A 16,534-nucleotide genomic window follows, 5' to 3' on the forward strand; every position below is an offset into this window, starting at 1 on the left:
CGATTTTACCCTATTTTCAAAAATAAAAAGATTACTCTTTCCATATATAACTTATACCAAAAAAAACTATACCAAAAAAGCTATACCAATACGATTAGCAAAGTTTGGCAGCCCTAAATTGGATGAGCAAGAGAAAAAATTGTCAAAAGTGTTACCAACTGAAAAAATGAAAAAAAACTCTTTTTTCAGATATTCAAATTATCTTTAATGAAATAATTATATTATATATTAATCTGAATATTTATTTGTTTTCGATTGCCCTTTCGGTTCTTGCGCCGTTTTGGGTTTTTCGGCCGATTGGATGGCGTATGATTATTTTTCCTGCGGCGCCTCAGCCGCTCAATTTTGTGGCATAAATCACTAGTTCATAGTTGATCCTGAAACGGGGCTCCCCGTTTCTTCCCACGTCTCCTGCTTCTTTTTCTTTTTTGCGGTGCGGCGTTTGGGGCGGCCTGGCGCCGCAAATCATGTTCGGCTTGGCGGGCATCCCGCCGCAAAGTCGTTCTTAAAACTAGGCTCCTAGTGCTCACACTCAGACTAAGGCTGCAGAAAGATTAAACAACAAGTAAACTCATTTTTATTTTTTCTAGGTTTTTCGATATATAGTGTCACAAAGCCACGGCTTCTTGTAGAAAAAGTAGGAGTAATAAATGTTCAAGTTTTTAATGAATGCCAGAAACTGCTGCCCAATAAAGAAATTAAAATATGATTATAATATAAGCAATATGATATACAATTTCTATGCTCAACCTAGGCATTAGCTTAGCCGTTTTCGAGCGTGAGCTGCAAGTGAGTAGCAATGGAAAAGCTAGCATTTTTGATGTTGTACATTTCATTGTCCCTATATTCAAAACGAAAAAGGTTTCAATCAGACCTATTAGCGTAAGCCATTCCTTCCTCTTCTATGAATTTTCCGAAAAAGAGATTATCATCTAGAAAGAATTCAAACGTGTTTGGGCATGGCTTAAAGTGCTTTCAAAAAATGTTGGACAAGTTTCTGCAATCCAATTTCATGTTACGATTAATTATGTGCTCTAATTTTGCTTTTATATACTTACACATGCTGGGTAGTGCGAAAAGTTATATTTATATTTATATATTGCTAGATGTAAGCAATAAGCAGAACCAAGTGAAAGTATCACAGCAATAACAATATCACCGACACATAGAAAATGTAAATCATCAATAAATTCAAGTGCATTTAAACATTTTTAATTGCAATAGTAGTAAATTCCACCAGAGAGAAATTCTACTCGCACTTTTTCACTACAATATTAAGACTTCTTTTTATTAAAAACCGTTAGCTGATTTTTTTTTTAGATTTGCAAAATACCATAGTTGAGCATAGACCCATAGACCTGAGTAAAACCTTTACCTTGAAATGAAGCAGAACAAAATTATTCATATGTTGGTTATTTTTCTTTCAAAACTTCAGGGTTCTCTGTTAAAACTAAAATTAAATTTATCTTTACAAACTATTGGAGCTTAATGAGTTGTAAACAAATTTTTACACTTTTTAGTGTTAAATTGTGTTTATTTAGGATATTTAGTATTACGAGAGCACATTATTTATTTATATAAATCATTACTATTATTCAAATAATTAACGATTTCCCTTACGTCGTGCAGTTTCTGTTTCTTCAGCTCTTAACATATGTTTTCACGTACATTCCTTTTCTCGCTGTGCGTCTTTCACACACGCGATTGTCGTATTTATAAAAATATATACTTTATCATATATCATATATATGTTTGTATTTATATATATGTGTACTACTTACTTAATTTTTTTTTTTTTTTTATGTAAATATGTTTTAATATAGTTGCTGTTGCCGGGCTTAAATTTTTCAAAAATTACACGGAAAACATTTAATATGGGATAGAAAACTTTATATATAATTTTAATTTTCAAATACTGCTGCCAAAAAACAAACACATACAACATGAAGCTTAACAAACGTTTACAATAATTAATTTAAGTTGTCCGCAAAAATCAAGCGAAATGACAGATAATTCGGTTCTATTTTTAAATTTATTTAAAATATTGGGAATATAAATGCAAGAATGTTGGTTGGCGTCAATAGGGAACAACAGAACTTAAAGTTAACTGAATTATTGATTACTTATTACAAACACAATGACACCAGTCGAAGTTCGCTTACAGATTAATATTTTAGGAAAATATATTTTTTAATCATTGCACAATTTGTTTGTTCTAAATTGAAATAGTTTGGTGGTAGTTACTGCTGCACAAAACAAAAAAGAACGATTTCAACTATATGGAGAATTTCATGAGTGAGATGAACTGCTGAAATGCATCGTGGGCAGGACAATACCAGTTTTTTTGCCCGTTCCTGTCTGTCACGTGACGTTTATTATTATTGATCGCTGAATTGAACTTTGATTAGTTTGAATTAGTTTTTGTTGTCATTGTTCCGGAAGGCAAATTACTTATCATTCACTCTTATCAGTTGCTGCTGTCGCTGTTTCGCTTTACAATCAATTTCATTATATTTCATATTGATATATTTCATATTGATGCTGTTTCGTTTTACAATCAATTTCATTATATTTCATATTGATAAACGGCTTTATTTCCTCTATTTTAGCTCTTATAACTTAGTCGAAGATTTCCGTTGGTTTGGGAGATATTAAATATCCTAAAATGAAGAGACAAACAGAAGAATTAAAGAATTTCTTTAATAAAGTAGAAGACTAAGAAATATGCTTAAAAGTGAATCTTTGCTGCATACTATCTCAATTGTATCTACGAAAGTAGCTTATTTATCACTTGTGGTATACATAGTGATCTGCCAGGATCATTTTTACCCTGAATTTGTACATAGCGCTAGCAAGTGTTGATATAAAGTATGGCATACGTTGAAATATATGGTTTTTTGCCGGTTATGTGGCATTGATTGTATCTTATAATTAACAAGTTGAATAAATATATTTTAAACATTAAAATTGGTCGAAAAATGGGCAAAGATACATTTCGGTTTTTTATAAGAAATTTCAAAAATTATATATAAAAGTACATTTTATTAGAATTTGAACACTGGCTTATCATGTGTTCCGCGACACAAAGAACGTTATAAATTCACAATGTTTGCATCTTTATTACACTTTGTGAGAAATCTTTGAAATTCTATTCATATCGTTTGTACCTGTTAAGTTTGCTTTCGATGGGCATATCAAATTGTCAATCAATTCGGAACTCTTTTCGATTACGCTACAAAATCGACAACTATCATAGATGATAAGATTTTAATAGAAGTTTCTTGGAATTTCAATTGTTTGCCACGGTTACCTCCACATTTCGCTGATGAGCTGTCTGATTTTTCGAATATTTTCGAAAATTTTTATCTTTCGTTTTCAAATTTCAACGGCGAAAAAAACTAGTTAGCTTATGGGCATGGCGAGGATACTTTAAATTGGAACCTCATACTGAGTGAAAGCAAAGCTATTTTATGGGTTTAAAGATAAATAAGTAGCTTACTTGTTGTTGGCCATTTGGGTTTTCTAATGCACTAATCTGTTCATCTTTGGAACGTACAACACTCCGCCAGTGTTCATCCTGTTGTTCAGCCCGCTGCAACATATCTGATAACGTGTTATCCTAAAATAAAAATAGGACAAAAATTAGTAGGCCTGAGCTGTGATACTATACACATACATTTTTTGTGGCAAGTTGAAGCAACTCATCAACACGCGTATGCAGTAGTTTATTCTCCTTCAGTAGAGCATCGTGATCACTATTGCCTCCCATGGCTGTGCTAATTCTTGACGGGCTATTGCTTCGGCTTCCATTGCCATTTTGTGAATTTTGGACTGCAGAAGGGGAAGAGGGGTGATGATTACTGCTACTGGATTGTGTCGATTTGTGGCTACTACTAACTTGCGCTTGTTGTCGTTGCCACTGTTGGCTAACATGCGCAGTCATCACTTGTTCGATCCACTGTTCAAGAGTGTCTGAGAGAGCGGTTTGTGCGCAAGATTTAACCGCTTCTGGATATAAACGCTGGAGTAATTGTCGCAGATGTTTCTCTGCACTAGCGTCATCTTTCACGTTGACCTCCAATGGTGTGCAGGTGGCAGTGGCTGCTAACGATTTTTCCTGTTGCTACAGTTTTGAAAAGAATGAAAAATATACAAAATGTAAACAAGAAACAAAACAACAAAACGAAAGGAATTGCTTAGCATAGAGGAAACCCCAGCGGAAAGGACATGCACTTACAACTAAATTTGCATTTGGTTGGTGCTTATGTGTTTCAATTTGCTTAATAGCTTTAATTTCAGCATTTTGCAAAGCCTCAACCAACTTCCAGTTTTTCATGCGCAATTCCTAAAGTAAAGAACGAAAAACACATGTGATCGATTAGTTAGATAATGAGCAAAACTGAATACACACAAACATTTTCAATTGACGCATGCTATCAAAACTGGAAGATTTTGTCCGAACTTATAGTTAATTCAGTAACTATTACATTGCACATATACACGCATATAAACTCATATTTTCAATTTATACAAACAAACTTACATTGTTTTTGTCTTTTTGTTCTTGCAATTGTTGCAACAACTCCTTTTCGCGTTTGAGGAATTGTTCCCTTTGCTGTTCGATTTGTTGCAATTGCTGTGTTTTGTCGGCGATTTCTTCTTTGAGCGCATTTTCAAGCGTTTCTAGTTCTTTCTCAAGGCTGATCACACGCTGCTTCATTTCATTCTCCCTTCCTGTAGACTCTGATAATTGCTTTTGCTTATCATTACACTGCTGTTTAAGCAATTGATGGGCAGCCTGCAGATTGTTTTGCTCTTTAACTTGTTCTTTTGTTTGACTGGTGACATTCACTAACTGCTGCGTCAATTCAATGTTTTTCCCTTGTAATGCTTCAATTTCCTGTTGTTTTTCGCTAATTGCGCTCGTATGTGCCAATGTTAATTCGTTCGTTTTAGTCTCTATATCTAGACGAATTTGAGCGTTTTCTGCTTTAGATGATTCTAAAGCGTTTTGCATGTTACATAACTCTAACTTGGCTTCATTGAATTCACTTTCCGTTTGTTTAGCTTTTTCAATTTCAAAGATGCGATTATTTGAGACTTGTTCGAGATCATCACGTTGCTGTTCCAAAGCACGCAACTGTTGAGCTTGCGATTGTATAATATCATTTTTCTGTTGCGATTCTTCTACAGCCTGCCGTGAAGCATTGACAATGCAGGTGAGCTCAGCAATGCATTTATCCTTGTGACTTAATTCATTTTGCATAATTTGCATTTGAGCTAAAAGGTCCTGCGAACCCGCTTGTTTTTCATGTATAAGTTTAGCTTGAAATTGTTGACGTTCTAAAGTTAAATTGTCATTCAAAGTTTTGATTTTTTGTTCCAATATGGTTATATCCTGATCCTTGGCTTGAATTTTTTCTATGTACGATTTTACGGTGACGTTCATATTGACACGTTCCGTATTGATTTCTTGACGTAATTCACGTAACTTTGCTTGAATGCCTATAGAAGCCTCTTGTTCCTCAGCTAGGGCTTTTTCGATCTCTTTCAATTGACGTTTGAGCTTCTGACAAACATCATCAGACCATTCCGAATGACCGGAGGGCATATCCTGTTGTCGATTTAACAGGTAGTCAATAAGAATTTGAATTTCGGAGCGATTTAATTCGGCTCGACGGAATAAATTCATTAGCAATGACACGCTGACCGTATCCATGTCAGCAAATATATCGAGCGTGTTGGAGTCTTTAACTTCTTTCTGTTTTCTATGTTGTGGCTTACTCTTTTGTTGACTAACTTTGGGCGATCCCTGGCGTCCTTTTTCGTCAAGCTGCTTTAGTTCCTTTGCTACGGCTGCCGTCAATGCAGTTTCAATTGAAGTTTGAATACTTTCTACACCAACCAATGCCTTTTCGTTCAATTTTTCTCGAGTTTCAGCTTTTTTACCATTTCTATCTTTCTTATTTGCTTGGATTAATTGTAATTTATCTTCCTTCTTTTCAGATTTTTTAAATTCAGAAAACTCTTTCAGACCTTTGACTTCGGAGTTATTAGCTGATAGATTTTCTGCAATAATTTTTTCTTCTTTCGCTGTCGTTGTTAATGCATTGGGATTATCATTTTTATTAGGTGCCAAAGAATTATTTTTATTCACTCCTGAAACTTTTTTTTCTTTCTTCCCTCTAGTTTGTTTGCTGGCAACAGCTTCTTTGTCTACATTAGTGGATTGCTTTAACGTAATTGCAACAGCATCTTCCTGGCTGTGATGTGCCGGTGCCTTCTCCAATTCGGGCGAAGACTTTGAAAAGCCATGAGGCACATCATCTTCAACTGAAGGCTGTTCCGAGTGACCGTCTGAATCTTCGAATTCGGCGTTGGTAGCGCGCTGTCGCAGTTTTTTTTCGCGTTTCAATTCTTTTTTCATATTATGTTTTTTAGGTTTTCTAAACGCGGTCCTTTCTTTGCCGTATATTTTCTCTGTTAAAGCCTTCTTCTCGGCAACAATTTCTTCAAATGTTTTGCGACGGAAAAATTTATTAATGAATAATAAGGAAAACAAAGAAGCCAAGAACACACAAGATATCACAATCAATATATGCAAATCCATCATTGCATAGTTTATTTACTGCTATTATTAAAAAAGAAACCAAAATCGACAAAACAACTGTGAGACTGCAATGAAATTAAAGTAAAAAAAATTGAATTAAATACCAATAGAATTGAGCTTATATTAAAAATAAAGATTCGATTTCAAATCCCCAATATTATATAAACGATTTCATTATTTTTTAAATAAAGATAATGAATTATTAAAATCTTAAAAAATAGCACACGCTGTTTCGAAACAACCAAGCCAAGAAGCTAAGAAAATAAATTAAGCTTTTCTTATCGCAACAATGCAAAGGCAGATAAGTAAATTAAATTTCTTTACTTGATACGATAGGAGAATGAACAGTAAATCGTTCCAGCAGGGAAGAAAAAAGTGCTCGACCCTAAATAGAATGCTTTTGTGCCGTGATGACGTGTAATACACTTAATTAATACGTGGACATGATATGCAAAAGGCAACCGCTATCGCTTTAATATAATTCCAAATTCCAAAAAGTTCACGCACATAGATACACATAAAGTAGCGTAATGATTACCAAACCGCTTCTTAGTGAATGTATATGCGACAGCTGTGGCTGCTATTCGCTGGCCGACCCAATCGCTTAATGTTATCCAGGTTAACGATCCCACATAGACTGACGCATACAACAAGTTACAAGTGAGAAATGATCAAAATGCAAAATTGTTTAATGTATGCAAATTTCTCTTTTAAAAACAACATTCAACTTTATTGCTCCCACTAACTTTCTGTTGAAAACGAAAAGCCCAGAAACATATAATGAGGAGAAAACATAAAAACCAGTAAGACTAGTATCTAAAAGCAGCAAAATACATTAAATTTCTTAGTTTTTTAAAATTTCTCAAATAAATTGTTGCGGTTTAATTATAAATGGCTAACACCATGTCAAATTATCCGTTTTAAAAGACAACCAGTTAAGAGAGGCCCGGCTTAAGAAAAAACTAACAACGACCTTGAGCCGAATTAACAAGCATGGATCGGTTGGCAATATTTCTACTTTTTCTGGCGAACTGGGTAAAGGTCCAGTCCATCGTAATAATGCCTACCATGTCTCTGAGTTTAGACTTAAAAAGAGCTTTAGTATTTCCCGTAACTGAAACCTTAATGAATATTTACAATTTTTTTGGAGTTTGGAATTTATTAGTGCCGATCATGAAAATGATTTCTTCTAGAATGTGTTTTGCTTACATATATACCCTTCTATTGATATGAGCAATGCAAAATCTCTTAAGAGTCTCTTATAAAAACTTTATAAATATTCTGTTTTTATCTGTGCCACTATTTATTCCAATTATTTAAAAATTGAGAAATTCTCTCAGATACTTTCTACACAATTCGAATTATAATTTAAACTGGAGCACTAACTTCTTCTTGCAGCTATTTATTTAAAACTTTTGCTTAATGCTTGTAAACTAATTAAATAGGAAGCCGAGTGAGAGTAGGGTAGAGAGGAAGAGAGATAGGGATAAGAGAAAGAGAGAGAGAGAGAGAGAGAGAGAGAGATTAACGGAGGTAAGAAATTCTAGATGAAAACCATTGAACTTATTAAACTAAATGGTTGTTGGTAACATTTATTTTACGCAACGTTCTTTACATTAAATGGGAAATATTTGAACCTGAGTACGCTTAGCTTAATACACCGTCATCGGGAAAGATGTGAAATACATGAAAAGCTTCTTTTAACCAATTCGACCGCAAATTGCGGAATATTCGTGTCTTGTGACGGGTGATTACTCATACAAACAAATAGTTTCTGTCTAGGCATTTTAGGAAGTAACCGCATCTTCATAATCGTCAAAAAATACAACTCAACAACAATAACTATTGAGATAAAATATGCCAATGTATCCTATATACATTAAAGCTCAATGTAATGGTCCTTCCATCGACTAGATTAAAAGCTTCTGAGATTCACTGACAGCTTCTAAGATTCTTTGCAATACTCATATATTGATTTTAAGTGATTTCATTCTACTTACAATGATTGAAAGCAAGACAATTAAGTCATCTAAGCACATGTTTTTAAATAGCTATCTTATACTTGCATCTCCACAACTGTTGCCAAATTTCGAATATGCTTGGAGTTTTGAGTTGAAAAAAGTTTCTTGTTTAAACAATTTTTTTCTTTTCACAACAAAAAACTATTTATGAATGCATAAAACATTACAAAAATAAATGTATGTATATATGTTGGCTTGCGTGAACATATGCTTGTTTCTATTAAAATAAAAAGGGGAATGCTAAGCCATTGTCTGCAAATAGCGAGCTGCCCAGTTAGATGCATAGTTCAGCGAAAAACAAATTATCCGTCTGCCACGTTGATTGCTGTCTTTTATATAGTCGAAGAAAATATTTGATTGCGAAAGATGCATAGGCATGCACGTACTTATACCTTATGTGCATGAGCATACACATTTACTTTATCTCACAATTCAAAAATGCGCGATGAAACATGAAGAAAGCGGAATTGGGACAACAAACAAAAGTTATGCATATAAGAATTTACAAATATATGTTTATTTTGTTAACACATCTGCGAATATATATAATAAAAAAAACAAGCGAACAGTGCCAGAGTGGCAAAATAACTGATCAATTAATAAAAGCGTTCATAAACAGAAAAAGCCTCTACAAAATTTGGTCGTTTTCTCGACGATCCACATATATGTTCTCTTCACAAAGAAAAAACTTGACTATTAGAAACTCTTATAGGCTATTCACGAACACCCAAACCTACACTAACGTAAAGCGTAACAAAGCTAGTGAGAAGTGTGTAATGGTACAACGTACAACGTTCCTATCATTCTTGATGTCATCATTAAACAACAAAAAAATAAGATATTCGAAATTTCTTAAATTGCGTAAAATATAAAATTGGCTCCATTTTCCAAATAAATTCAGATGTCGTTACTGAAATGCCAACCTTTCTAATGAGACAAATAATTGAATTGAAGCCACTTACAGAAACAAAAACATTCACTGCTACCCGAGAGAGAAAGAGAGTCGCAAACTTTCAAACATAAAAATTATCCTTGACCTTTAACTGCATGCTCTTTTGTAAATGCCTGCAAATATGTTTAAAAAAATATTTCGACGAAAAACTAAACTTACAATAATTATATTTATATAAAAATATATAATTACATATTTATATAAATATATACAAATTATATTAATATAAAACCTGATTCTTAGTGTGTTAAGCGATACGCACAAGTACCTATAACTGAACGCGTAGTAGTATTGGTAGTAGTAGTAAAGGGCGACGAACGCATGTAACTATTGAATAAGAATAACAATACCAGTCTGCTATTTTAATTTTTCACAATCCACATACTTCCCAGTAATCGAATGATTAAAATATATAAAATTACTCATCATCTTGCTTGTTTGGTTAACACAGCTTAATTTTACGTATGTAGTAACACTGCATAAATACACTTGTGTTCATAAATTTGACCAATTCTTTGTTCATAATCACAAGTTAACAGTCTTTGTTCAAATTTTTATTTGTTAGTTTTTATTTATTTCCTTGCTAACTTTTCCACACTAATAGCGGCTTAGGCCGTGTTGGCTGCAGCGCCGTTCACCGCCATTGTTGTAGTAAACTGTTGGCAAAAATTTGTTCGCATCTAACAATTATTTCCTCCGGCTTACTTGTGTTTATAAACCATATCAACAAAATTTCCATTCTACTTACATTTACACAGCTTAAAATTTTATATATCCAAAGTATATTTTAACACGGAATTTTTCAAATGAAAAAAACTTTAAACGAACACGGATAAGAAATTTTCGCAGCAGCACAAAAAAAATTTCACTCACGCAATTGATATTAATATGAATTGAAGTTAATCTGTGTTGTATTTAGTAGTATATAGAAATCGTTATTCAGAGTTGCATTATACAAAAAATAATTTCATACATTCTATGAAAAAGATGTACATTAAAAAGGAATTCACATAAAAAAGAATTGATAGAATCATAAATATCCATTTCATTACTCTTAATAAGGGCTGGATACTATTTAACATGAATGAAATTATTAACTTATTTATTTCTGTATGCTCATGCAAATCTACGCACTTCAATCCGTAATATTATAAGTAATAGGCTTCTTGTATTTACAAATACTCCCAGTAAACAGTGTTCATTGACCTATTGTTGATCTGATCGGTTTATGTGCAAGCGGACCTCATCTGAAATTCTAAGATCAATTAATACACGGGGATATATCTAATAAGTATATCAATCATTCATCTTTATCACTGATCAGTAAACAAACTTGTTTGCTTACTTATTATTATTTTTTACAAATTTCTTTTTTATGTTAGGTGGTTTTCTTTATTTTTGATTCTAAAATTATATATTTTTGTTTATATTTTCCTGTAAAACAATATGGCAGTGCGGCTGCTTATTGTATTGACCATTTTTTATTTATTTCATTATGTCAGTCACCTTAAACTCCCTTCTTCAATTTATTCGTTACCATAAGAATTTATAATAAAAGCATTTATTATTTCACAACATGGCAACCTTCAGTACTAAGGTTATAATTTTTCATTTAACTGCGTTAAAAATTACACTTTTAATGAAACATGATCGAAATTAAAGCGAAATTAGTGCGAGCGGACGCAGCTATATATGCTACTGGCGAACGTGTAGAATGTCTAATAGAATTCATCCACAAAGTTGGTGAAAATATAGAAAATGTTAATAACAATGAAAATTTAGCTTGGGCGTCTGCTCAATTGCACTGTTATCGGAAAACAAGTTTTAGTGTAAATTCACAAGGTAAATCATTGGATCTGAGTGAGATGATTGGAAAAACTGCTTTGGATGCGGTTACGCAAGCACCTGGAGATATCATTATAACAACAAAACCTAAAATATTGTTCTGTGATTTGAAATTGAAAGTCAACGAATCTAAGATTTGTATGATAGCACTTTTCGTTGTAATTGTTACATTGCTGAAATATTTTCTCTTTTGTAGATTTTTTCAATGAATTTGTTCCACGCAACGGACCACCTACTTATAAAGGTCACGACATTAAGTATTTTTATAGGCTAACAATTGCCACACAGAGGGTTAAATCTAAGGTGCAAACTTTAGCCGTGCCAATAAGAGTGCTTCCTATACCTCCTATTGCCAGGCCCGACGAACTTCCTATTACTGAAGAAACAAATGACGAATTAGCTCCTACCAATCCGTTCTTAGAGAAAAGAGAAGTGTCAGAACTACAGACATCTTGGCATCATCTAAAGGTAGGTTGTAAACATGTACAACGGCAGCTATTAAAGACTAGTACTTATTATGTTCCAGAATGTTATAGCACGGAGAGCCCCAAAGTTTTACAGAATTTCTAATAAACGCGGTTTCGTGGGGCGGTTTTGTTTGTTTAAGCCTGCTTATAAATTGGGCGAGGATATAGTGGGCAGCTTAGACTTTGCGAACTGTAACGTTCGTTGTGTACAATTCTCAGTAAAACTACAAATTCAAGAGATTTGCCTTCCGTGCAATAATACGAAAAATTCAAATAGCGACTGGAACGACTCTTTCTATTTAAATTCACTTGATGCTGCTAGTGTCGCCAGCGAAGTTGCAGCCAACAATCTACATAAATCTTCCACTTCAGGCAATAATAACAATAATAAGGAAGATTTGTGTGGAGAACAAGTTGGTGAAGTTACAACGCAAGTTACGAGCCATCAAGTTTGCTATGCAATGCTGCAAACGCAAGTTGTAGTTCCAATTCCACTTCATGTTACACCATCTTTTCGCACAGACCTTGTAGATGTTAGATGGCGCCTGCATTTTGAATTTGTCACCAGTACTATGATGAATTTTGGTAAAGAAAATCCTGTTGAAGGCGAACTCCAATCACCTCCCAAAATCCCTGTTGAAACTATGATGTGGAATTTACCGATTTCAATATACTCAGCAAATCCGCTGCAAATATATTCTCCTTCACAAGCGCATAGCTTGTTAATCAAATAACAATAAAATTAAATACTTGTTTGAAACTTTAATCTCGTTTCAATCAGTAGTACGTAATAAATATATACAAATTAATGAGAATATATCTAACGACCGACTTTTCCTAACTTAGTATCTGTTTTAGGATTAGCAGTCATGTTCTGGATTGCTACTATAGTTTCATTGATTCGAGTTTGAAGTTCCCGTAAACTTTGAATTTGTAGCAACCGTAGAATACGCACAGGGTAATCTAAAGCTGAATCATTAGAAACTTTATCGTTGCCTCTTTCGAATGGGTAAGGCGTGCCCACAATTGGTTGCCGGTCTTTCGCGCTTGACGACAAGCGTTCTTTGACAATGCATGCAATGGCCTCCAGTTGAATCAAATGATTGGGATGATGTGGCACCTTAAGTTTTTGAGCTAAAGAACGTACACCCGCAATAAAATCCTTATGATTAACTTCAATTATAAAAAAAAAATGGTTTACATATAGAAGCATGAAATTGATATTTCCTTCAAAGATACTCACAATCCATATTATCGAAAAAATTCTCGTTTTTAATACTTGGTGCTCTTGATTTAGTTTGCTGTTGTCCAAACTGTTGAGAATTAATATCCTTAAAATTATCAGGGGCATCAAGAAATTCTAGTCGTATAGCGTAGCTGAGCATCCAGGTTAGTTCCTCTAAAGGGCTCTCTAGTTTCGGCATACCTAAATCGTTCTTGTATTGTATATAAGCGCCTTCCCACACTGTCAGGTTATCTACTTTGCGAAGATTTCCGCGTTCTTCTATCTTATATGATCTAATTTTTTGATCTTCCAGCCAAAGAATGGTACTAGCGAATACTTTTCTATCTATAAAAAACATTCCTAATGTAGAAAAGGGTAGTATAATATTATTCTTAGTTTACCGTTGTAGTCCAATTTATCAGGGGATGGATGTTCCAGTGCTTCTAATTTTAACTTTAACATGCTTAGCAGCTTTGTTCGTACTTGCAATAATAAAAATTTTTTTGATTTGACAAATGACAATAATAAACACCGGTTAATAAAAATTACCAATCCTCAGAATACTATTTATGGAAATTAACCCTACGAAGTTAACAACGTTCACTCAACTTCACCAAACAAGAATTTTGATTTTGTCTAATCGTTGTTAAAATGCTACTCTTACCAAAAAATATTACGAAAAATTGCTAATTAGCTGAAGTTCCAAACGAAAAAAACCTTTAGAGAGCACGTAGAAATACATTCAATTTATTAAGCAATATTATTTTGTATGTGTAAGATGTGATATTTTGTTTCATATCTCAAACGTACCTATAATAGAAAACTTTTCTTTGACGTGCCTATAAAAGATATTTCTGTCAAACGTTTTTACAAATAAGCAAATAAAATGAAATGATGTGGAAACAAGGCACATAGTCGTGAAAAATATTATCAAATTGGTGGCCTTACTCGGTACAAGTAAACGTCAATTGTTACACATAGCTCTACAATATATGACGGAACTTTTCGCTTGTAACATTCACGCTTAAAAATTATCATGGCAGCGCCGCAATTCCTAGCTAAAAGTGTATTTTCAAGTTGGATAACATTTTAGTCCTTAAAAACTCTTAAAAACACAATAAACCGAAAGGTCGTTTCATTGGCCTAGCCCTACACAGCGACGTATAAATCTGGAAAGTAATTAGTTATGAAGACTTCGCGCTCACTCCCCAGGTGATTATGTATGATATAACCACCTACTATTTTTCATTAAAGCGACGACGAGAACAAAATAGTTATCGTTTTGTGTTAGTACTGTTGTTCAAAGTTGCGTTTGTAAGGAAAACTTCTGCAAAAGGGAAGCGAAACAAAATTGTATTTCATGCAAACAGTAACAAAACAAAAAGTTCGAACTTATAAAAAGTACAACTGGCTACCATGCTACCTTTGACTTTTAATAAAATGAGACTACGATTATGAAAACTCATGTCAATTGGAGTATCATCGTCCACAGGCTTAAAACATTTTTTTTTTGGCAATCAAAAGGCAATATTTTAGATATTACTGATAAATAATCAGGTAATGTCTGTCTTATATTTAAATTTAATGATTTCTGTGCCCATGTCTCGGTGAACGCCTCCCAATTAAGAAGTGTAGACGATTTTGTTTTTCAGCATTTTGAAATAAATATGTATGTACCCATTAAATATAAAAAATTCATAGGTGAACTCGCCATCGTCTGCTATTACTGCCTCTAAGCTTGTCAATTGGAGAATTTTTTTTCCGTTGGTAGCCAATGGCACCCCGTCGTTTGGTTCTCCTCCGGTTTTTTGCAGGGACAATGTGTTGACACTCAATTTTTTTTCTGGCCATGTATTTATATTTCGTCTAAACCAAAAAACAAGTTAAAAACAATATAAATGTAAATAAAATGCTAATATAATGTTTGTTAACTTACCTTAGAAACTTTGTTAGTGGTAGTTCTGAACCATACCAAAGCCTCCATATGCTCTTTTGAAGTTATCGCATATTAGCATTGCCGATTACTGAAATGAATTTATAAAAATACTAAAAATTACATATTGTTCTTTTGGTGAATACTACTTTCTAGCGAATTTCCATAGAATTTTTCTGGGACATCAACTAATCAAAAATTCGACAAGGTTATCCAAATATATTTAAATCTGCACTTCATTGCTTTCCATTTTATGGTTTTATTCCGCGATAAGGAGTTCAGATGAGCAAAAGCAACTTTCATTTTATTACCTAAAGATGTAGGCTATATTTAACTTTTTTTTTGCGTTGTTTAATAGATATCATTCACTCATTTTATTACTAAAAATTTTATTCTTCATGTACTTTTTTGTTTTGGCTTATTTAATAGGTATGGGGTACGTCTTAAGTAAGCTAATAATTTTGTGTTTATTTCTGAATGATATTGTCGTTGCCTATATAACGTTGGTCGCTTATAAACGAGCACCTATTTTTTTCTTTTTCTCAATATAACAATATAAGGGCGCATTATGTAAAACATAATGCAAAGAAAAGAGATTTTTAATCCGATGTTTGTTAATCCTAAGGTAATTATTGTTATTATTATAAATTTAGCTAGAGAATAAATTCTTAAAGCACTAGCATCTAAGGCTTTCGGCTTTATTAAAAACTCTACCGAACTTGAGATTTGAACCCACGACCCTTGAGGTGATAGTCGAGACTCTTGCCTACTCGGCCAATCAGGCGGATAATCGTAAAGTAAAGTTAGAACTAATGCCTATAAACTGAGTCTTACAGAAAGATAAAGAGCTTTAAATTCATTACATCCCCAGCGTAGAAATGATCGCCCAGTAAAGATTGTCTACATCAATATCAAAAAAAATCTTTTGGATGATTTATATAATAAATAATAATAAAGCCAACCATGTTAATCAGTTGACATTTTTAGTTGAATAACAAATAAGAATGTATGTTTGTTGGTTTCCTTCGTACGTAGATTGTTGATGTCAACTATCCTTAACTGATGTGATGAACACTGCGTGACAAGCGGAATGTAACCGTAAGACGGGTGGGTTAAGGCGAATACATCTGCTTTAAGATTTGCACGAGCATAACATTTATCCAGACCGTCTTGCGCAGCACGAGTTGTGTACTTTTACCGAGGATCCGTTGTTCCTTTAACAGAACATGACGGGTCTAAAGAGGCAAACTCGACAATATCTGTAATCCTGATTACCTCACGTACCGTTCTCAGAGACAAATGGAATTACGTGAGTGTGTCTTCGAACCGTGTACCCCAGATACCGGCCGACCTCTGGGGGGAAAGAAAACGACGATTCGAGATACAAGGCGTCTGTCTCGATTGACTACTTTTCCTAATCATTCAGATGTAACTATGAAGAATGAAAAGGCCATGTCCGAAGACAGCTGAGATAGCAGATA

At 33.7% G+C, this 16,534-nt stretch overlaps 3 protein-coding genes across 11 annotated transcripts; 1 reads left to right on the plus strand and 2 right to left on the minus strand.

Annotated features, from left to right (window-relative positions):
• Positions 1-1,865: 1,865 nt before the first annotated feature.
• LOC119638935 (ribosome-binding protein 1) lies at positions 1,866-10,477 on the minus strand. Of its 9 annotated transcripts, none has more exons than XM_038036056.1 (6): positions 10,332-10,477; positions 4,544-6,675; positions 4,238-4,345; positions 3,677-4,123; positions 3,500-3,619; positions 1,866-2,660 (listed from the first exon to the last, which is right to left on the minus strand). In XM_038036056.1, exons 2-6 carry the CDS (start codon positions 6,611-6,613, stop codon positions 2,652-2,654), a joined length of 2,754 nt encoding a protein of 917 aa, XP_037891984.1. In that variant the 5' UTR covers positions 6,614-6,675; positions 10,332-10,477; the 3' UTR covers positions 1,866-2,651. The 9 variants fall into 9 exon arrangements, with proteins under 9 accessions (XP_037891984.1, XP_037891991.1, XP_037891987.1 ...); XM_038036063.1 differs by lacking the exon at positions 10,332-10,477 and adding an exon at positions 9,969-10,178; XM_038036059.1 differs by lacking the exon at positions 10,332-10,477 and adding an exon at positions 9,024-9,130.
• A 657-nt stretch (positions 10,478-11,134) lies between these two features.
• Positions 11,135-12,712, plus strand: LOC119638937 (RAB6A-GEF complex partner protein 2). Its single transcript, XM_038036066.1, has 3 exons — positions 11,135-11,566; positions 11,625-11,896; positions 11,955-12,712. The coding sequence occupies exons 1-3, from the start codon at positions 11,230-11,232 to the stop codon at positions 12,627-12,629; spliced, it is 1,284 nt and encodes a 427-aa protein (XP_037891994.1). The 5' UTR covers positions 11,135-11,229; the 3' UTR covers positions 12,630-12,712.
• On the minus strand, positions 12,640-13,817 carry LOC119638938 (RNA transcription, translation and transport factor protein). Its single transcript, XM_038036067.1, has 4 exons — positions 13,670-13,817; positions 13,522-13,602; positions 13,139-13,465; positions 12,640-13,068 (listed from the first exon to the last, which is right to left on the minus strand). The coding sequence occupies exons 2-4, from the start codon at positions 13,580-13,582 to the stop codon at positions 12,716-12,718; spliced, it is 741 nt and encodes a 246-aa protein (XP_037891995.1). The 5' UTR covers positions 13,583-13,602; positions 13,670-13,817; the 3' UTR covers positions 12,640-12,715.
• Positions 13,818-16,534: the final 2,717 nt, after the last annotated feature.

The sequence above is a fragment of the Glossina fuscipes genome, unplaced genomic scaffold, assembly GCF_014805625.2.
Source record: "Glossina fuscipes isolate IAEA_lab_2018 unplaced genomic scaffold, Yale_Gfus_2 111, whole genome shotgun sequence".
NCBI classification, from domain to species: domain Eukaryota; kingdom Metazoa; phylum Arthropoda; class Insecta; order Diptera; family Glossinidae; genus Glossina; species Glossina fuscipes.

Excerpts from the sequence above, each read along its gene's own strand:
- LOC119638935 (XM_038036056.1), bottom strand. The coding sequence starts at position 6,613 with ATGATGGATTTGCATATATTGATTGTGATATCTTGTGTGTTCTTGGCT. Across the intron at positions 4,346-4,543 it reads AACAAAAAGACAAAAACAAT|GAATTGCGCATGAAAAACTG; the intron begins GTAAGTTTGTTT and ends TCTTTACTTTAG. Across the intron at positions 3,620-3,676 it reads TTCAACTTGCCACAAAAAAT|GATAACACGTTATCAGATAT; the intron begins GTATGTGTATAG and ends TTTTTATTTTAG.
- LOC119638937 (XM_038036066.1), top strand. The coding sequence starts at position 11,230 with ATGATCGAAATTAAAGCGAAATTAGTGCGAGCGGACGCAGCTATATAT. Across the intron at positions 11,567-11,624 it reads AGTCAACGAATCTAAGATTT|ATTTTTTCAATGAATTTGTT; the intron begins GTATGATAGCAC and ends TCTCTTTTGTAG. Across the intron at positions 11,897-11,954 it reads CATCTTGGCATCATCTAAAG|AATGTTATAGCACGGAGAGC; the intron begins GTAGGTTGTAAA and ends ATTATGTTCCAG.
- LOC119638938 (XM_038036067.1), bottom strand. The coding sequence starts at position 13,582 with ATGTTAAAGTTAAAATTAGAAGCACTGGAACATCCATCCCCTGATAAA. Across the intron at positions 13,466-13,521 it reads TGATAAATTGGACTACAACG|ATAGAAAAGTATTCGCTAGT; the intron begins GTAAACTAAGAA and ends TGTTTTTTATAG. Across the intron at positions 13,069-13,138 it reads TTTTTTCGATAATATGGATT|TTAATCATAAGGATTTTATT; the intron begins GTGAGTATCTTT and ends TTATAATTGAAG.